The sequence below is a fragment of the Equus quagga genome, chromosome 18 (assembly GCF_021613505.1).
Source record: "Equus quagga isolate Etosha38 chromosome 18, UCLA_HA_Equagga_1.0, whole genome shotgun sequence".
In the NCBI taxonomy this organism is placed as follows: Eukaryota; Metazoa; Chordata; class Mammalia; order Perissodactyla; family Equidae; genus Equus; species Equus quagga.
Genome location: NC_060284.1, coordinates 22,329,439 through 22,352,505, shown reverse-complemented (window position 1 = coordinate 22,352,505; position 23,067 = coordinate 22,329,439). Strand labels below are relative to the sequence as shown.

Below are 23,067 nucleotides of genomic sequence, written 5' to 3'. Positions count from 1 at the left end.
GTAATGAATTATATTAATTTTCCAGTATTAAACCACCATTGGATTCCTGGGATAAATTCAACTTGGTCACAATATGTTATTATTTCCTATATATACATCTGGATTTGGTTTGCTAATGTGTTATGATTCCTGCCCCCCCAACTTTTCCAGATATATAATACAACTTCCTCCTTTCAGACACTCAAAGACTTTTTGAAATCTTCCTGCCTATAAACAAAGAATTTTCCTCCAGTATACCTGTCACTCTCCGTCTCTCAGAAAAAAAGCACAGTATTGCTATATTAATAGCTTAATTTACATTTTATTTGATGGTTTATAAATTCTATTGACGTGATGCAGTTAATTTGCTGAAACACTATGTGTTGATTCTGATCACTGTTACTAAGTGGTTAGTTTTCATTATGTTGAGTCCTCACATTATCATGTGCACATCATATTTTGTGGATATTTTTTGATGTAATGGGTCAAATTTGAATTTCTTTGATAGTATGAAAATATTCATTAATTTGTTTAACAGATATTTATTGAGTATTTACCAAATGTCAAGTACTATTCTAGATGTTGAGGATATAGCAGTGAAAACAAAAAAAATCCCTGCCCTGATGGAGCATCTTGGTGATACTCAGGATCTAGTAATTGTCTCAAAATATGACTGCTCCACAATTCACACATAAAACTCTCTTTTTATCTAACAGTCATTTCATGCCTAGAGTCAAAACTTTCATATACCACTTTTAATCAATGATAAAAAAAAACTTGACCTCTTTACTGCCTTAGACCATTTCTCATTGGAAAATTATCTTTATTGTCCTTTTTGATTACAGTTTATGTAAACATGAAGTATTCATTCATAATCAAGAATAAAACTTAAATAATTCTACCATAGAATTGTCTATTGTGGATATGTAAATATTTTTCAAATGGCTTGGATAAATTTTGATTTTGTTAATATACCAAGTGAATTTGTAGCACACTCCAAAAATTTCTTAAAAAGCCTACAAGTACAAATATGCATCTTCTTTTTATACTGAGTTAATAAATGGGTTTTTCAAAGATAGGAAATGTTGTACTCATTTTTATTTACATTTAGCATCTAATTAGCATTAATGAACTCAAGGAATTAGGAAATTTACTCCTTTTGTACATTCAGTTTTATATTACAAAGAGTTTTATAATAGACAAGTATAGCAAATTAAATTCTAAATAAATGTTTACCAAATACTCATAACATTGAGTTTTAGTTCTAGTACAATTCCTAGTTTAAAGGATAGATAAAATCACAGCTAATCCAAAAATTACCAAACTGATTGCAGAAATCTTGGTACCCAGACCAGGGGCGCTGGGTTCTTGTGGAGGGATAAACTTAGATGCTTGTGCAATGTTAGAAACCTCTGAGGTGAGATTGGCTTCATTGATGGCTTGAATTGCAACATAGAATTTGGTGCCATTTTCTGTTGTAAAAGGTTCTGGTTTAAATTCAAAATTTTCAATTGAGCCAGCTTCCTTAGGTGTCAGACTAGAAGTATTCACTAAAGTAGCATTGTCAAAATCTTCTTGGAGATCCAGGAAACACTTGCTTATTCTTATAATGTAGCTGTTGGCTGGAAAACAAGTAGGTACTTCATGTGTATTAAAATCACTAGGATGCCTTGTTGCCACCACACTGCCTTGCATTTAGGGGCCTATCGGAAAGGCAGACTAGGTTTTGGTTATGGAAATCCCAGGTATAGTCTTTGTCTGGTTATCTCATCTTCTTTATTTTAAGAACAAATATGTAAACAATTTTTTAATCTAGTTATCTAATCACAAAAAATTCAATTCCAAATCATATAGTACTAAAAAAGTGGAATCTAGATTTCTTTTTAGAAATAGAAACATAAAGAGCTGAATCCACTTTAATTTAGAACAAGGAACATAATAATGTTCTAGTAGTAAAGACATTCAGTACCCCACACCTGTATTATTTCTCATTAAGTTGAGAGAGGGGATAATACAGGATGGGGGAGTAAGAGAGCAGATATATAGAGTGGGAGACAGGGATAAGGATACAGAACAAAAGGAGGCAGAGAGACTGGAGTGTGTAACTAAGACATGCTTAGGAGCTAGACAGGCTGATTAGCACCTTAATTATATTACTTTCTAGCTGTGTAATAAAAATTTATTTAACCTTTTTTACCTTCAGCTTTCTCATCTGTAAAATAGAGATTGTCATTCAATTCAGTCAACAAATATTTATTGAATGCCTACTATTCTAATGGTGAGAATGATATATGCTAATGCATGAAAACTGTTCAGCACAATGTCTGAGACTTAATAAATTTTTGAAATATTAGCTATTATAACTGTTATTTTATCAAGAACGAAAGGAAGATGCTGACATAAATGTTTCATTCCAAAATGCTTTTAGAAATCTCTCAGAGCCATCAATATAAAAATATATTCTCACATTCTGAAATGCCATGAACAGTAAAACATCAAAAGTCTCTTTCTGAAGTGAAGATTTTATTTTTATTTTTTTTGGTTAGGAAGATTGGCCCTAAGCTAACGTCTGTTGCCAATCTTCCTCTTTTTGCTTGAGGAAGATTGTCCCTCAGCTAACACCTGTGCCAGGCTTCCTCTACTTTGTATGTGGGATGCTGCCACAGCATGGCTTGCTGAGCAGTGTGTAGGTCCACGCCTGGGATCTGAACCCGTGAACCCCAGGCTGCCAAAGTGGAGTGTGCAAACTTAACCACTATGCCTCTGGGTTGGCCCCAAGACTTTATTTTTTCATGAAATGTTGAAATGTTTTAAGTCTGTGGTGAATAACTTTGATTTAGTGATTTTTAAAAGATTCATGCCTTCTGTCTTAACATTCTAGTTTTTCAATAGATAGGCCTTATCAATCCATTCTACTACTTTTCACACACACCCTGTGTTCCAGTTAGGTGGGTCTACCTGTCTATCTATCTATCCATCCATCCATCCCTTATTTTAATTCAAATATTCCATTGTGAAATTTTGCTTTCTTGACCTTAATCGTGTTATTCAGTTCCTTCTCTCCCTGTCATGACTCCCTGGAATGTGCGTCCCTCTTCCTATCTATGCAAATTGTCCCCATTCTTCAAGCCCCAACAAGAGGCCCACCTTCTTCAGGAGTCTTGTTCACGTATTTCATCCACCACAGTGACTTTCTTCTATGAATTCCTTTTTTTTTTTTTTTAAGGAAGATCAGCCCTGAGCTAACTGCTGCCAATCCTCCTCTTTTTGCTGAGGACGACTGGCCCTGAGCTAACATCCGTGCCCATCTTCCTCTACTTTCTATGTGGGATGCCTACCACAGCATGGCTTGCCAAGCAGTGCCATGTCTGCACTCAGCATCCAAACTGGCAAACCCCGGGCTGCTGAAGCGAAAAGTGCGAACTTAACTGCTGCGCCACTGGGCCGGCCCCTCTTCTATGAATTCTTATTGCATGGAATAGAGTTTTCCAGATTGTTTTATGGAGGTTCAATTTATCTTCTCAATTAGATCCTATTATTCTTGAGAGCAAATACTATGTTTCATATTCCTTTTGTATCAACTAGAGTACCTGGAACTCTGTTGGGCATGTATTTGACCTCCTTAATTACTTGTTGGCCAATAATATAGTTTTTAAGTTGTTGCCCAAAATGGTGGAATTAGAGAATCATAAAATATTAGAATTACATCTACTTGTTTTAGTAATTCTAGGTCAACTAGTTTAATTTGCATATTTGACAGGTATGGAAATTGAATCCCAGAGAGTTTAAGTACTTCATTTGAGATTATATAGGTATTATTCTTTGAGATACTGCTGCTACTTTCTTTTGCAATGTGTGAGGGTAAGATTTGATAGCAACTACAACCTCTTCCTATTTGTCACAAGAAAAGAGGGAGATTAGATCCCACCTATTTTAGGCATTTGTGGTTAAGCACAGCGAAGTTCTTTCTCTCCCAGTGTCCACATGTAATGCATTCTTCCTTCTTTTTGTTCCTATAATCAGCATGAGGGACATTTACTATGAAGCCATTCTTGAACTTAAGGCTTGGTCTTGGCTGAATTGAGTTTAGAACTAAACATTTGATCAGGTAATTTCATTTGTGGCTTTTTCAGTGAAAGTATTGGTTTTTGTTTGTTTGTTTTATTCTGCCATACCTTTAAGGGTCATAGTGTGGGAAAATAGCATATTTCAGAAGGTGTCATATAAGAGTTTTCAGCATTGAAGTCTAGAAGAGCTCTTAGAATAGGAAACTATTCTGGCAGTTTCTTTGGCTTTAGAATGATTTTTTTTCTTTCATAGTAATGATAAAAAGAAATATAGCTTTGAAAAATGCTGTATAGAAAATGAAATGAAAGATTTAAAAACATCTTTTCTTTTGAGAGTATACAATGAGATGTTTATTGTACTGAACATGTGGCTTTTCAGCACTGACAACCCCTGAGATACTGTGTATATTGATATTGCATATTGCTTTCATTTTCCCACCTTTGAGGGAAAATAGCAAGATTGGCTTTATCTTCTAAGAATCTACTAGCCTGGCACAATACTGGAATATGGTAAGCATTCAATAAATACTAACTGAGTTCAGTTAAATTTAAAGCAAAGATGAAATGATTTAAACTTTCTCGAATGAGGGCAGTTTATTATAAGGAACTTTGAATAAATGAGATATTTTGGCCTTGAACTTTATTCAAACTCAATGGCCAAAGGTTTCTGACTAGTGAGTTTTTCTGCATGTGATCTCTATCTCTGTGGGATACCTTCACTTAACTTGGCTAACTTCTCTCATTCTTCAAGACTTAGGAAAGGGATAGTCTTCCCTGGGAAGCCTTTTAAGATATACCTTGTGATCTTAACCCTCAACCAGGAGTCTGTGGCCTTCCATATCATTCAGTGCTTACAACAGCATATCTCTTACCACATTCGGTAAACTTATCTGTTTATTTGCAGAAAGTATCTTCTGCACTTAACTGACTGTTAAGAGTAGAGATTATTTCTTAGGAACCTAATAGTGTTCGAAAATTCAACAAAAGGTTAAGGAATGAATGAAATTGTGCAGGTACAGAAATACTTAGAAAAACTTTTCCCTGTTAGAGAGAAAAGAATGCAACAGAAAACTGTTAACTGTATTCTCAAAGTGATTCTAAGATGATTCATATTGTGAGAGGCGGTTTGGCACAATAGAGTCTGACAAGAATGGGTTAGATGTCGAAGTTATTAAGTATAGAATTAATTTGGGCCAGTTCATTATCTCTTGGAACTTCAGTTTTCATATCCAAAAATAGGTTACTAATGGCCCACAGTAGACACTCCATTCGTGTTATTTATAAATAGGACATTAGAAAATTACTAGCATGTGAAAGCCAATGGAATTTCTTTTAGCATATTTTAAAACCTAATGTCGAACTTACCTTTTCCTTTATCAAGGACATTGCCAGGGGCAGTCCATGAAAGTTGAATATGATCTTCTTTAAACTTAGCCTGGAGGTCTGTAATTTTACCTGGTGGGAACACATGATTCTGATTTCCAGGCGTCAGGGCTCCTGTTACAGTAAACGACCCTCCAGAGGTTAGTCTGCTGAAGTCTTCTACTTCAGCTTCTGCCGTGTTATCTTTGATTTCAGGTCTGGGTGGGTTCAGTATAATTTTACCTACCAAAAAAAGTAATTTTGTAACTTTTCATATTGCAATGTCTATTCTTTATCTTGTAATCTCATCTTGCAGCTGTGGAGGGTTAACGCTGATTGATAGCAAATGTTGAAAAAGCAAAAGCTTTTAGTGAAAAAAAGCTTGTTTTATTAGTGTCATTTTAAAATTGATGAGGAGGCATTATGCAATATTAGAACTGTTTTTTAAGCTATCTGTCTTTACTACTTGACTGTAAATTCTTTGAGGACAGGGATGATGTCTTATTTATCTTTGTAGCTCCAGCCTCTAGCGCAATGCTTGCCACATAGGAGGTAATTTTTTTTCAATGTAAATGAAATGAACTGAGGGGGATGTAAACAAAACATGTGGAAGCACAGTCCTATGCAGGCTCCGTTAATATAAATGTTTCTAACATACAGATGATTATATAATTATATACTTAGGTTTTCCATAGTACATTATATTTTCAATGCTTGCCACATGTAATTTACGTAAACAAATGATGCATTTCTATTTTAACATCACTTACCATTTTCAACATAGCCTGGTATATATAGAGCTTTATTCTGTTGTTGTCTTGAACTTAGTCTAGCTGTGCTTTTCCTTGCCTGGGCAAATACTTTTAAACTGTATCTACCATTTCCATGGTAATCTGTAAAATATCTCGAGTAGATGCCGTCGTTCTTGACAGTATCAGCACCTTGATATTGAAATGTAATAATTAGCCATCCAACAGAATAAAAATCACAATCCCAACTGTTTATGAGCACTAGTGATGGCAACCATTTTGGGAGATAGTATAGCACAGTGCTTTAAGTACATGAACCCTGGAATCAGACTGCTAGGATTCAAAGCCTGGCTTGACCACTTGCTAACTCTTGACTTTGGAAAAGTTTAATTCATGATAAACATTCAATTAATATTAGTTACTATTATTTCATAAAGGAATCTTAACAAAATAAGGAGAATATAACTAAACTGGAGAAAGTGTATGCAAAACACTGACACTAATGAAAATAGAGAAAAATTGTGTTCCTAAGTTTCCTGGGAAAAGTAAAATTGTTCATAAAATTTAAAGAAAATAAATGTGTGCATGTCTATGCCTCACGTCAAGATAACTGAGTAAAAAGTTTTAAAAACATTAAAATTAAACAGTTCATTTAAGAATATGATTCATTAGTATATACAGGAAATATTGACTTCTAAGTCATGTGACTTTAGTAGGATTTTAAATTCAGTGGAAGTTGATGCAGATTCTTATTACCTGCACCATTGTCCCAGAGCTCCAATATTACTTGATGTCCATCTTCGTTTTCTATAATGGCTGTTACATTGACTCCCAGAACAGGCAAAAACCCTTGACTGACTCGTGCATAAACAATCATTGGGCTAGGGTAATGTGCTGTATTTTGACTCATGTGAGCAGTTGCAATTACTGGGAGTGTGGTAGGACTTCTTGCTCGAGTAGTCATTGTCACCGTTAGCATTTGAGAGTTGGCATTATTTAGTAGGCTGTAAGTCCAAGTACCTGTCTGAAAATAAGAAATGTCTGTTTGAGAGCTTTTGTAATATTTTCCTACTCCTATTTGAAATATAAAATTATTTAGAAATTTAAGCAAAGTAATACTAATGATTTTTAATATGCAATTTTGTAAGCTGGTAAATAGTAAGTGGATATGAATCGCTAATTCTATTTGGCTTGTTTTTTATGACAGATGATCTGTCACTGTTTTAATATTCACAGTGTATAAGATGTTATCTTCATTTTTTTTTCTCAAAATTGATTGATAAAGCATGGAGAAAATAAAAGAATATTCTTACCTCTGCAATACCTGGTATTTGAAGACGGGCAGACCGAATATTTAGTTTATCTTCTTTGAAATCTGAGGTTCTATATTTCTTTCCTTTTGGATCTTGGAGAAGAATTTCTGGCTTTTGTATTGTCCATGTGACAACAAAGAAAGTGTCGTTTCCAATTGTACTATCCACAGGCACTGTACCATTTACCCATTTCCTCCTGCTAATATTAAAGGCTTTACTTTCCAACTGTTATACAAATAAAAACAATAAACACATGAAACCAATTTGTTAGTTTAGTTAATAAAATTTCAAAGTTTAGTCTGTTCAGAGTAATTATAAATTTATTTTTAAGATTTCGATTAAAATAAGAATTATTTTGAAGAATTTTGCAAATACAAAGTACTTAAAATAAGGGATAGAGGAATCAGAAGAAAAGGTGGCTATAAGTGTCACAGAAAAGCAAATTCAGTGGGGATGTTTTTCTTCTGCACACTTGAAATATTTTCAGGCAAAAGTGTTATTTATTAGGGAATAAAGTTACTATTCAGGATAATAGAAATTTATTACAAATGTGAAAAGGCAAAGAATTTTTCTGAGACACTGACCTGAATAGCCTGTTGAGTGATGCTGCCACTTCTAGATGAAATTCTACTGAAAGCATCAATAAGGCCGTTTATGTCTTTATTGGCAGAAAAACGAAGTCCTCCTAAAATGGATGTTTATTTACTTTTATAGTACTAATTTAAAACAGGAAAATCATATTTGTTATTGTACTTTATCAATGTATGTACTTTAAAACATATTTTTAAATTTCTTTTTAAACTAACAAAATATGAATTTTCCAGAAGCTTAGGAGCTTTTAGTATAACAGTGTCCCAGGTGTAATCCTATAAAAATTAAAACTTTGCTCAAAATAAGTTAGAATGAAGAAAATGTAAAGAACTGGACAAATATTATTGTTTTTATATCAGTCATTAGATGTAAGTGCCTCCCACATTAGTAAAGCTGATCTAATCACTAAATAATGTTATAAAAATAAAATTTATGACAATTTTTTTGAACCAACTACTTATTTTCTAGTTGTATCTAAGCTATACCAAAACAATTAGAGAATGGCAGTTTAGAATAAAATAAAAATTAAGTGTGGAAAGTAAATAATATAGGAATTAGTGAAGAGAGAGATTACTTAGGTGTGAAGAGTTGGAAAAGAACGGATTGCAGAGGGCAAGAATTGGTAATCAGCACTCTAACTCCAGCCTTGGGCAAATCATTTGTACTCTCTAGGTTTCCATTTCTTCCTCTATGAAATAGGGCTATTTAGATCTCTATGTAGGATTGAGCAGAACAGATACTAATCAATAATTTCACAATTGCAGTTGAGTAAGTCATTAGTAACCATGGAGAAAGAAGGTTCAATTTGGTAGTAGAGAGTGGTGAGAAATGAATGAAGACAGCAAATATTGACTAACAGAAGAAGATAGTATGCGTAGAAATGGAGAGAGGTGGTGGGGGACCATAGAGGAAAGATATTAACTTGAAAGATAAGGACATGGATGGGGCAAAGATTAATTTTTAGGACAGGAAATTTTTGAGCAGTTTTATAGTTTAAGGGGAAAGAGCCCATGAGATGGGAGAGATATTTTTGGTAATTTCTATTCAAACTACATTCCAAAGGGTTACCTGTCATATTTGACAGAGTCTCCAGTTCTTTGGCAGCAGAAGGGCCTAGAGCAATGGTATGGATGATCGCACCACTTGCTTTTGCCTCCTCAAAGCATGAGCTTATTTGATTATCTTCCCCATCTGTCAGTAATATGATTTCAGAACCAGAAGTACTCTGGTTACTGTAGACAATTGCCTGACAGTGAAAAAGCAGATTATTAATTACAGAATATAATATCTAAAATTTAAACTAAGAATAAACCTGTTCATTAGTCTTGAAGAAGTCTTCAGGCTTATGTATCAGAGTAGGCAAAAGGAAACTTTTGGCATGGAAATGAGTATAATGTACAATGTTCTTGTAGGTTGCCAAAGATAGAGTGTCAACAGTGCTTCTAACTTTTTCACATATACTGAAGCTATCCAAGAGAAGAAGAATAAAACACATAGAACAATGCCTAACACGTAGAAAGTGCTCAGTGAATGTTAGCTATTATGATTCCAGGAGATACTTGAGGTGGAGTCAAAGGACCCAGGCAGTTTTGGAAGGCTGCGGACCGGACAGCGTTTGCAAAGTCATGACTAATGGCAAATGTGCAAGGTCAAATGATGTAGTATGTGTCTTTTTATGCATTTTAGTTGATCATTGGAGAATCTCAGGATTTCCTGGATAAAACTTTGACCTGCCGTGAAGAAGGAAGTTCATAAATTTATTGAGTATTCCATTTTTTTTTGTCTTTTCCTGACTTTTACCAGGAGTATTGGCTGAGATCTTTAGTCAGACAAATTGAGATCAATTCCAGCTCTGCCATTTGATAAATATCATGGCTAGTGTTTAGTCTCCCTGTCTTTTTTTCTTCTCTCTCTCTCTGTCATATATAATAGAGTTCTATAAATAGCTCAACGTAGTGATTAACTTTTTGGTCTTAGGAGTAAGAAAGACCAGGTTTTGAATCCTAGGTTTGCCAATTACTGACTCTATATTCTTAAGAAAGATATTTAATTACTCTGAACCTCAGTTTCTTTATGTGCAAAATAGGAACAATAGTAGTACCTGACTAAAAAAGTAATGGTAGGGATAAAATAAGATTATGCGTATAAAGCATTTAATATAGGCAATAGTGTAGTATATACTCAATATATTTTAGCTATTATTGTTATGATTATGTAAATAAAATGCTTACATATTATATGGTTTCATTACATGAGTAATTAAGAGTAATTATAGCTTTAACATAATCTATTTAGCAATAGATTCTATGGTCAAAATATCATAAGATATATATCAAATTATATTAAGAAAAACATGTATGAACCAATATGTGCAAACATTATGATGTATTCCCAATGTTTGGTACTGTCATATTTTAGAAGTGAATAGACATGTATAATAAGAATTATTATAGTAATAACAATCCTTTCTTGAGCACATACTTATATAATTCTCACAATTAAATGTGATAGGTGCTATTATTTTCCACATTTACTTGGTTGAGGAAACAGACTTTCTGAGTTGAGTAACTTATCCAAAGTTATTTAGCTAATAAATAATAGAGCTAGAATCCCAGGTTTGTCTGAATTCAGAGCCTGCACACCTTCTTAAACCAATAGGCTTTACAACAAATAGACATCACAAGGAAAGCTAAGAGATGGTATTAATTGGAGGCCTGGATAAGAGTAGCAGGCTTCACTTTCTAGCTGAGACAATTAGAGGATCAGTGACCGAAAGCAGTTTTTTATTTTTGTGACTTAAAGAATGACAATAAATAGGCTTAAATAGAGGCTATCTCAGGTTGAAAGAAATTCAAATGAGTACCAGAGGGAGTTTAATATAGCGCTCAAAAGTTGCTCTCAAGTTTTGATTTCAGAATTTTTATTTCGTTAAACTTCCACCTATGTGTCTTGGGTTTGGGGCTATACTGCTTGAGGAACTACCTCTGTCTTTGTGATTTTTAAATGTTAATTTAACTGGATGAACTAATTTTTTTTTTTTTACTCATAATAGAAATATTACTAATTTCCCTCTTCCACAGTCTCCTTAACAGCATTATTTTCTGCTCACAGAAATTCAGACTGTGGGAGAGAAGAAGGAATGGGGAGCTCCTCAATGAAATCTTGATGGTTATGTGCACACTGGAGTTTTCTTCCCTTGGTTGACTACTCCCCATGCAGCTCAGTCCCTCAGGAATATGTTGGTGGAATAACCACACTCAGAGAGCCTCCAGCTGTAAACAAGACAGTAGGAGAGTCTTTTTTTAAAAAATATTATTTAAATGAGGGACCTGTGAGCTCATGACCCTTGTTCAAAGATAGTTGGACAAAATTAAAAGTAATGGTAAATGGCAAATGATACTTAGAAAAACATTTTTATTGTACCTGGAATCCTGCTTTGAGTCCATTACAAATTGAAGTTCCACCACCAGCAAACTGAGGCAGTTTTGCAATGATGTTGTGGTAAGCATTATCGTCAGTTATTTTTGTTAGATTATTTTGGATTTCAGCAGAGCTGTCAAATGTGACCATCCCAACCAAAGATTCCTTTTCAATAATTTGAATCAAATATAATTCTGCTGCTTGATTCATTCGAAGGAGACGGTCGTCCTGTAAGAAAAAGATCTCTGAACAATTCCTGATTCTCCTCAAGTCCTGACAAATTGGTGGAAGACGAAGTTGTCTACAGGCCGCAGATCATGATAATAATTGATTACTGTATTTTAGAATTTAAGTCTTTCATTTTATTATAAAGAAATAATATTAAAGAAAATTAAAAATAATTAGTCATGTTATAGTTGGAAAAGCCCTAAAAATTGATAACTTTTTATTTAACAGTTTTATATTCAGGAATTTCTGCTAAGGAAATAACTTAAAAATGAAGACACAAATGTTCAAAACAACATAATTTTTAATAATAACAACTTGAAAATCTCCAAAAGGTCCAATAACAGGAGGTTATTTGACTAAATTATGGTATGTATATATGATTCAGCCATTAAAAATTATGTCATGGAATCATTTTTTTCCCTGGAGAGTGTTTAAGGTATAGTAAGTAAAAAAATCACATTATAAAACATAAAATATAATCACATTTTTGAGCAGGAAAAACAAATACATGAACAGAAAAAAGACTAAAATGACATATGCTCAGTGGTGGAATTATGAATGATTTTCATGTTTTCTTTTTGTTCAGTTATATTTTGTTCAGTTTTTTCTTTAACTGAATGAAAGAATAAACATTATCTATAAAAGTTAGAGAATAAACATTACATATAATCCAATAATCTTAATATAACAATTATCTTTGTTTTAATATATTATCTTCTAGTAATTGTCCATATAAAATCATTATACTAAAATTTAGTAGAATAATAAGTGTATATTTTAATTAGCTAAGTAGAACTAAACCTAAGATTAAATTATATTTCTATTAGCTTAAATACTTAATTTAAGAGAGCTAACAAGTAAATGTCTTACTGAATCCATGCTTCCAGATTTATCAAGTACCAAACAAACTACTCGCTGTTTGGACTTGAGCAATGAAAATGTAGGATGAGGTGGTAGATTTGTTCCTGGCATGGGAGATGCATTCTGAAAATCATCAGAGTCCATGATTACATCCCATGTGCTTCTGTAATTGCACATTTTGTTTTGTAGGTTTGGAGCTTCCGTATTGTGTGTTTTTGCTGTACAAAATTCAGTCACCTGGAAAAAAAATCAATTAGAAAATGATATCATGATAACCAGTGTGGCATTACCCTCTTTTCCAAATATGCGCTTGGTTAGCATATACATCCTTCACAGATTTTATCTCCTAACAATTAAAAGTTATTTATAATCTAACATTCTGCCATCCATTTTGCAAACTTGAGAGGAAGCAAGGTAAAACCATCAATATGCACTGGAAAGTTTTTTGGGATTCTTTAAGGTACAGGTAGATCATAGCAGGCGGTGGGTGGTGTGATACTGGCACAACTGCTTGAGTTCACTTCTTACTTTCCCTTCTAGACTCTTGGGGAAATAAAGCTGTGAATTAAGGTTAGTGGAAAAGGGACAGGCTTTGCAGTAATTTCTAACTGACCCCTAAAAGTGGGATAAAGAAAATGGCCTTCTTTAATTGCTTAACTATTTTCTATCTCTTTATAGTTGGTTGAAAAACTTGAGAACAGGTATTTTAACATCCTGGGTTATTATTGGCTGTGTGAACTCTGACATAAATAAAATACTATTCTTGAAAAAGTAATGAAAATGTAGAGAGAATATGAAGATATGTGATTGCTTCTCTTTCAGTTGCAAATGGTGAGTTGTATCCAGTATTCTGCCAAATGATATTTCATTACTATGAAACCTGTGAAAATCTTCCAAGTTTGAAAACTTAGTATTGGAAAAATGCTTCCATAAACCAGTGCAGTGTTCAGGAAAGAATTCACCTTGCAGTAAGTCTTAGCTTATAAGAAATACTTTTGTAAATGTCATTTCCTTTTTAAAAAAATCCCCTCCCAATAGAGTCTCCAGATGTAAACTCAGATTTACAATTAAATTATTAAATTTGAATATCTTTTATTTAAGTTTTAAGAGTTTATTTCCTTGTGATATGGTTCTGATTTGCATTTCCCAGGAGGGGTTATATTGGATGGGAGAAAAATACAGTTTTCAATCAAAGTGATGATTCATAATCAAGTCTTGCTGATATGAAATGCCTATCAAATCTAGTCTCTCTTTCCCCTACCACTGCCACTGCCTTAATCAGGGCTTTCAGGTCTCTTATCTGCCTATTGCTATGGCCTTCCATCTCTTCTCCCTGCATCCATTATGATCTCACTTCATTTTTTCTTTGCTTTTTTTTTTTTTTGAGGAAGATCAGCCCTGAGCTAACATCTGCTGCCAATCCTCCTCTTTTTGCTGAGGAAGACTGGCCCTGAGCTAACATCTGTGCCCATCTTCCTCTACTTTCTATGTGGGACGCCTGCCACAGCATGGCTTGATGAGCTGTACCATATCCGCACGCAGGATCCAAACCAGTGGCCCCCTGGCCACTGAAGTAGAACGTGCAAACTTAACCACTGTGCCACTGGGTCGGCCCCTCACTCCCTTTTTTCCCTCACAATTAGTAGGATTATCTTCCTGAAAGAATTAAGCTGATTACATCGCCAGTCTGAAGCTAATAAGGTAAAATCCAAACACCTTAGCTTTGTAGGTCCCAGTTTCTTGCTTCAGTCTTGTTTCCTGCTTCTTGCTCACTGTGTGTCCTTTGCTTGTACCACACTGAACTTTTTCCTGTCCTTAGAGTATGCCAGAAACTTTCACAAAGGTCTCAGCTAACTCAAATGGAAAGAGGGACAGGAAATTTTGAGTAAATTAGAAAAAGGTGCTTAAAAAGTTTCTTAAGTTCTTTTGCTGCTATCTACCTGAAAATTGTTCTAATAAATATTAAAATCTTAGGGTCCATGATGCAGCTAATTTGAGGACTGCTCAACTCGTACAATCATGTGTGGCATCCTGTATTTTTCCATTCTTTGTTATTGTAAACCTATTTCTTTGCCTAGAATATCCTTCCCCTTCTTGCTTTGGTAAATTTATACTCGTCTTTTTCAAATCCCAACTCAAAACTCGTCTTTTTAGAAACCATTTTCTGACCTCCAGTTGGAGATGTTTGCTGTACTCTCGTAGCACTTGGTTTATATCTCTTCCTGTTTTGTATTCCATATGTTTTCCTTATAGCTCGACCTCTCTCACTAAACATTTCCTCAAGAACAATTATCTTTAATTATTTCTGTATTTCCAGCTCCTAACACAGTGCTGGGCATGAAGTAGGAATAGTGAAATTTAAGGGAAAGAAATTATGGAATTGAACATTCGGTATTTAAGATCATATCTCTCCTGGGTCTGAGCTTATGCCCTGGGTACAGATGCTATGCATTATATTTCATCTATATTATAATAATTAGAAGTTAGTGTTATTCTGGACAAGATATATGGTTAAAGTACAATATTTATCTCCGAGCCATGTCTTATATAATTAGTTGCCCTCTGTATTTCAGCTACGTGATCTTCTTCATTATTATTTATGTCCCAGGTAGGCAGCATCAGTTGTCTCTGGAGAGTCAAATGCTTTTGGAATTTATAGTTTGGAACAGACAGTACATATTCCAATTATCCTCTTGTGTCACATGATCTGATATCTATTTGGATGCTGAATTCTTTGGCTAGCCTTTGCTGATCCAGATTCAGCAGGTTGAAGTGAACTTTGTTGACTCATGTTTCAAATATTCCCAGGAGGGAGCTTTATTAGGCTGGAAAACAATTTCTACTTAAATATCAAATTGGGTTCACTTAAGAGTTTTAGAAGAAAATATCACGTTTAAATTTTTACTCAAGTCCATCATTAATGCCCTCGGCTCCAAAACAATTTTAAATTTTATTGGAAACAATAGGCTTTTACAAACCTCTACCTATGGAAGTATTTGTTGCTACTGACTTGGTATATGAAAATTTACTTTTAAAAAATAAGTTAGTCTTACTATTTAGTGGTAGTACTTTATTTTGATTTATTTTTGATAACTTTCATATGTTTCATATTTAAAAATCTTTTTTACATGTTTAGAAGTTTTCATTAGGTAGCTATAATATGTTTGTATTAGTTAAGATTGGACTTATCCAGGGAAAGAGACAATTGACTATTATCCAAATATTTTATAAATTTTAAAAATTTAAAGTTTATTTTGTTCTTTGTGCTAAACACTGACCATACTTTTTTACATTAGATCTTGTAAATCTAACAACAATGACATTGTGAAGTGAGTATTATAATACCCACTTAAAAGATGAGAGAACTACATCTCAGATTCAGCAGTTTTCTCATAGTGACGCAGCTTGAAAATGACAGACTGGGTTTTGATATCAAGTCTATCTGATTCGAAGGCACCTGTTCTTATCCACTGAGCTTTATGTATTTAAATCAGATATTTCAGGTCAAACATTAGCTTTGGAACTTGAATTATTGTGTTGATATTAGTGATTGTGAACTTTTTCCCTTAAGTCTGTTCTGTAGAGATAGAGCCATTTATGTTTTCACAATATCACTTTGCAATAGCTTGGTGTGCTTTAGCGGGAAGATAATGGGAAATCTAGAATGTCAGTACTTTTCAAAGCTACAGAATGGATTACTTTGGAAAAGTGGTCTGACTAACACTTAAAAGAGAGAATTAAAACAAGGTTGCAGTTCTAGACACAAGTCCACAGAAGTCAAATGAGGGAAGGGATGCTATAAGAAATTACGTCACGCCAATGAGAAGGGTACAGTTCTACATCTGAAGAAAAGACACAGGTTAATACGAAAGGGTGGGATGATTTCTGGACACACCCTGACATAGGCTGGAGAAAATAGCTGTTAATTAATTGTCTGAGTAATTTCTCTCATTTCTATTGGTATATATAATTTCATAGTAGAAAATCTAGCTTCCCTAATTAATTTTTCCCAAAAGGTTCCTTTGTGAGACTAGGAAAAGAAGGTACTTACAGAATCGAGACTTTGCATAAACATTATGGATTCCCTTGTGCTCTGGGATTTTTCTGGGATGAATGTACATTTTGCTTCATACAGCCCTGTCTGTGAGTCACGTCTACATGGCCTTGTTAAACAGCTGCCTCCCTGGCATTCCTTGAAAACCACGTTAATACCAGTAATATGAGTTGAACATCTATGATGAAAAGAATGAGATTACATTTATTTATGAAGACCAGACAAATCATGAATACAGACTAACATCCTAAAATATTTTCCTCAATGATAATTGCTATAGATCATGTACTAAACATTCCGTTTTGACTGAAGTAGGCACAATGTCCTACCCCTATTTACCATAGATTTCAACAAGAGGAATGATGTCATTTCATATTTATTAACGTTGATTGCTCACTAATGTGATCAATAAATCTATTATCCTTGTGACCTTGAACTAAAGATGATAATTCCTAATTCACAGGGATGTTGTGAAGATTAAGTGAGTTAAGAGATACAGAGAAGTTGCTTCTTAGTGGGGAGGGGAGAGTCAACATTATGCTTAAAATCCTCTTAAATTTCTATGTATGGTACACATATATATGCACATGTATATATTGCTATATAGATGTATACATATATACACATATGTGTGTATACCATACATACAAAACCATGTATTGTTCTATGTTTATAGCATTTTGCAATTTACATTTTGAAAACCACTGAGCTAGACTGAAGGAAGAAATGAAAATAAAGCTGCATAGAAATGCTTGTGCATTCAAACCTTTTGGTCTTTGTGATAAGTAAGATAATTGTCAAGTCCCTGGCAGGGAATAGGCAGGGTAGGGTATGGGGTAAAAGACTCTAAAGAGTTTCTATTTATCTGCAGGATTTACTCCCATTCTGATTTACTATTAAACTTCATAACATTAATCCACTTGAATAAATTTATTTGTATTGCAAGGACTAAAGGAGGTAATGAGTCATATCTTCCAAAAGGGTTACCTGTAAAGTAAGCCTGATGATTAAATAAAGTACCTGGCACAGTGCAGGAGCTCAATAAATTTTATTTTAGATGCTTGTTTTTACTAATATATCTCTTTGAATGACTGATAAGGAGCTCATTCGTTTTTGTTAATTCATCAAAAATTTATTTCTTGATACGTTCTTTCTTTAGCTTTTACTTACTTGGTTTTGTGCCAGGCCCAAGGCTAGGGGATTAGAAAAAAATTAGTCCTCAAGGATCTTAAGTGTGAGATCTTAGTGGGGAAAATAAAATTTCACAGTTGATTGATGCTCAGTGTGAGAGAAGTCCATGCATATTGTTTTGAGAACACGTTCAAAGATATCTAACCCCAAATGGAGGGAGAGGAAAGACACTTAGGGAAGCAACATTTGAACTGAGTCTTGAAGGATGAACGAGCATTGTCTGGATAAGGGAGGTGGTGCTGGGAGGAGTTGCGTGGGAGGAGGGAAGAGGAATGAGTATCCTGAATTGAGAGCCCAGTCTGTGCGAGAGACTCTAGGCAGCTTAGCAGAGATAAAGCAAACCCCACAAAGGAGGTGGGGAGAGGCAGTTTTTCTATCACAGTTCTGTCCTCTAGTATATTTTTTATCCCAAAGACTTTCCCTATTACTCTGATTTCTGTTGTTCTTTAATATTCTTTAAATACTCCATATGCTTGATATTTTTAATTGAAATATATTATCTATTTATAAATAGGGCCTGTCTAAATCTACCAAGATTATATTTCTTAAAAAATCAGGGCGGCCAGCCCCATAGCCAAGTGGTTAAAGTTCTGCATGCTCCACTTTGGCAGTCTGGGTTCACAGATTTGGATCCTGGGCGTAGATCTACTCCACTCATCAGCCATGCTGTGGAGGCATCCCACATACAAAATAGAGGAAGATTGGCACAGATGTTAGCTCAGGATTAATCTTGCTCAAGCAAAAAATAATGGGGAGATTGGCAATGGATGTTAGCTCAGGGTGAATCTTCCTCACCAAAAAAAAAAAAAAAAACCCAACAAAAAAGCACCATATCAATTTACTCACTTATCCTTATGAAAAGTACTTTTTCCCCTCCTTTAAGTTTAAGAGTAAATGAAAAGTAAAATATATTTAACATGAAACTCTAGTAGTTTAGTTGATTTCAATAAAATAGATTCACCTTAAAAAATTATGAATCAAACACAATAAAAGATTGGGTAGGAACTTGAACACTAATTAAGATACTTAAGGTTTAGGCTACAGCTTTTTCCTTTCTCCTTTGACAATAACATATTTTAGTACAATCTCCATGAATACTGAAATGATTTGCAATTTTGAATGATCTTGATTCCAAGAAGGAATCCCCAGAAGTAGTTGGACACATACATAGCGGGGCAGGTTGGATACTGAAATGAACTGAATGAGCATTCAACCACTGAGATAATTTTTGTTTGCCTAGTATAGAAAATTAAAAAATCATAAGTGGAAAGTTTTGAAAACAGATTTGTTCAATACAATGATACCTTGTTGCTTCAATAGTGTTCCTTCTGGAGATATAGAATGGCCGGTCCACATTATACTCATCAAATACTCCCCATCGGAGATGGGCCCACTCATGGACAAATACTCTGCCTATGAGAGAATATGCCCACTTAAAAATTTATATTTACAATATTTTAATATAGATTCCTTATTTTTAAGTCTCCTTGCCCCATATCCTTAATCTAATTGAGTCAAGGAACTCTAGAAGTTGACACCCCTCTGATACCCCAAAAAAGTTGCAATGGATTAGTATCAATAAATAACTAATTTTATTATTAAACACACACACACAAAGAAATATAGTTAGATTGAACATAACTAGTATGCTTCCAAACAAAGGTATTAATTAATACCTATTTTTCTTTTTAAATAATCTTTAAAAATACGATTAGTCACAGTGTTATAGTTGTTTCCAGTAGAAATAAACATAGAAGTGTAAAATAGATGTCCCTACCTCGGGACCCATAGATAGGCAAATTATTAGTCAACAAGAAGTTTGGAGTAAAATGTATATATTGTCCTTTGTCTCCACATTGTCCATATTGAAGTGTATAGGGATCATCTCCGTATTTTAGGTAAGGATTAGCAACTATGACATCTGCCTAAAAAGTGGAAGAACAAACAAACCAAAACAGATCGCAAGAGCAATAAGAACAAGGAATTTTTCCTCTAAATTGAGACAAGTAATATTACTAATATAATTACTAAAGTAGTGATTAATAATTACTAAAAAATTGTAAGTATTAATTTTAAAAAAGCCCAGGAAGAAAGAAGCAGTTTATGAACTACATAAAATGTCCTACCTGTTCATATGATTCTTGTTTTGGCATTAAGTACTCAGATTTTGACTTCCAGGTCATTGGAATTAAAATGCTTACGTTCCTGAAATAAACTCTTCTTTTGGTGGCGTGAAACAGGTAAGTTGAAGCTTCAGTTACCATTTTCTGACAAAATTAAAAATACCTTGTGGTAACACTTTCACAATGAAATGAGCATAAAAGTGTATATATACAAATAAGAAGCAAATCTAAGCTCCCTTACCCCAAATATTTTGGCAAAGACTAACTGAAAAATAGGTCGAATTTTACTGTATCACTCTAATCTATAAACTCCGCATTTTCAAATGCTCAAAAATCAACTCTCCATTTCTTACCTATCCAGACCTGCTTTCAGCTTTATGGGTTGGAGAGGGGAGTGAAGGTGCTGGGTCAGATCTGAAGGGGATTAAGGCAGGGACCTGTTGGCAAGTTGCTTATTTAATCCAACAGAGGCGCTGATAATTGGTTTGGGAGTTTAAAGTTTGGTAGATTTTATACTTACTGTTAATCGAAAAAAATTTTTGCAGGATTTATTTTGAGTTATCTTCTCATGTGGAATGTGTTCGTAAAAGGCAAAGTTTTACCAAGCAGTAATGAAAATAAAAGTATATAGATCTCGATGGCTTTAAGTCCCAGTTTTGTCACTAATTGTATGATTGTACAAATCACTTATCTTCTCTCATTTATATAACAAGGGAATAATCTCTGTTCTTGACTACTTCATAGGGATATTGAGAGGATCAAAGAAGACAGTATATATTAAAGTGCTATATATAAAGTGTTTTTATTATACTGACTAACCTGAATAAAATTAGGAAGTAAGTCAACTTCAGAAATATGTATTATTTTCCTTAAGATCAGATACATAAGCGTTTTGAATTTTTCAGAGTTGAACAAGTATGAACAACTGAAAAAACGTATACGATAATAAACCTCTAGGGCTTAAGTGTAGGTTAGTTATTTAAACATTGTAAAAGTAATTTTATAAAGATAAAATTTGAAAATAACTCTCCACCAGCTCTAAAGTCTTTCTATTAGCTTAATGAGTTTAAAAAATATTAATAATTTAGCCTTTTAATAATTCATTAGAGGAATGACTAATACTATTAATATATGATAAATCACACTTTAAGCAAACATTAATCTTGACAGTTTAGATACATACTACATAAATGATGACTATTGTCAAAGCAATTTTGGGAAATTATAACTCTGTGTGAGTGTGTGTGTATGTACCTAGCCAACATGAGTTGAGAATACTTATTGAAATAAAAATAAGTGGATAATAAAATTTTCTCTCTTACCTTTATGTTTTGAATGAGTTTTTCATCTTCTGGTACACTGGGGTTAATTGCAATGACAATGCCATCATATCCGTTGTTAGTCAAATTTAAAATTGAGCTTTTCACTGTAGTCAGGACATGCAAAGCTAGGAACAGAATAACATTCAAACTGAGCACCATTTTTGCGTGTTAGAATAAACCTTTTGGAAAGATAAGGAGAGTATTTATATCTGCTGAAATGAGGAATTTGAATCTAAACCAAAGTATTTGCATGAATGTTACATAATAAATTGCTTAAATATCCTGATGAGCTTCCTTATCTTACTCATTCTGAAGATTTGGTTGTTAGGTAGCAATGTTTATCATACTTTCTAAGCCAGCTAAGGTGTTAAGTACTCATTGAATTGAGAAGTTATTTTAGATTGTTTGTGTAGTTGTCATTGTCATTGTAGTGGCCAGCATCATCATCATCATCACCATCACCAAATAGTATTAGAGATTTTCCAATCCTGGGATGGGTTTACAGAAAAATACTTTTTAGAACCAGGAGGAACTGAAATGAAAAGCACCAGGAAAGAGCACATGAAAAACGCCTGTTTAAAAAACAAGCAAAACAAAACAAAAAACAATAAAGGAACTAGAATATGATTGGCAGTGAGTCAGGATTTCTGTTCTTCCTTTTGAAGGGAGTGATATAAACACAGTGGTTGGGGACAGCTATGGGTTAGGGGAAAAGGGGTGTTTTGGTTACCTTCTGTGATGACTACTTGTGTATTTCAGTTTTCAAGTGGCATTGAATGCTTTAAGTCTTTATGTAACTTGAAAACTTAATACGCCTCAATTAAAATTTATTTTTTGGATTGGATACAAATCTGCCAGTGTTCCTTAGTTTGCAATTGTTGTACACATAGCATTGTGAGCTGGCTTTGAAGTCAGATGAATCTAAACCTGACCCTTACTTTGGTCACTTAACAGTCACGTGATTCTTAGTAAGCTTTGTATGGCTCTTTTTAGGTCTAGTTTCTCTTCTGTGATATTGGAGTAATTATGCATGTTTAAATGAGATAATCTGTGGGAAGCACTTCATACAAGACTCCTGGTGCCTAATAAGCACTCACTAAATATTATCCATTATTATTAAACGTTATATATTATATTATGAATACAAACCTTGCTGTAAATTTTTGCCAATTATTTATTATGTTTTCATTTGCTTCTTTTGTAAAACTTTAAATATAGTCTTTCAGTGTTCATCTAGGGAATGAGTAGTCTCTAAGCCTGTCCAAAAAAGACTAGAGGAGGAACTGTCTGTCAGGAGTGAGACTATACGCCCTTTGGAATGATCTTTGATTTTCTCCATCTATTGACAGTATCCAGTCCTTGCTGGTCCGGTTTAGCTGTGGTCTCACCCATAAAATCTCAAATAATCCACTCTAGAAGTAATTTTTCTTTCTTTTGAACTCATTTGAACCACTTATTACATACTACCTGCGTTGCATTTGTTGTTTTTAATATACATAGTATACCTCCCCTACTAGATTGTAAACTCCTTGGAGGGAAGAGATTATTTTTTCTGAATTTAACCTCTCTCAGCCTGAATTTCCTTAACCATAAAATGTGGACAGCAATACCTATCTGGAAGAAATGTTGTGAAGGTTAAATGAAATAACCTTTGGGGAAAGCACTTATTGTAAGTGCCAGGTACATAGTAGGCCCTCAATTAATGTTTATTTTTCGCTTTTCCTTATCCCTTTTAAATCATATAGAAAAATATATTAGTGCTTCTGTGTGCCAGGCTCAGTGCTCTACTCTCAAGTAAAACACAAAC

At 33.9% G+C, this 23,067-nt stretch overlaps 1 protein-coding gene across 1 annotated transcript; it reads right to left on the bottom strand.

The window, feature by feature from the left end:
* Positions 1–402: 402 nt before the first annotated feature.
* LOC124229755 (calcium-activated chloride channel regulator 1-like) lies at positions 403–21,420 on the bottom strand. The gene is made up of 14 exons (XM_046645134.1): positions 21,261–21,420; positions 19,942–20,082; positions 19,593–19,740; positions 19,120–19,228; positions 16,622–16,802; positions 12,580–12,807; positions 11,485–11,709; positions 9,130–9,307; positions 8,055–8,155; positions 7,471–7,695; positions 6,914–7,181; positions 6,179–6,349; positions 5,412–5,651; positions 403–1,601 (listed from the first exon to the last, which is right to left on the bottom strand). The coding sequence occupies exons 1-14, from the start codon at positions 21,417–21,419 to the stop codon at positions 1,261–1,263; spliced, it is 2,715 nt and encodes a 904-aa protein (XP_046501090.1). The 5' UTR covers position 21,420; the 3' UTR covers positions 403–1,260.
* Positions 21,421–23,067: the final 1,647 nt, after the last annotated feature.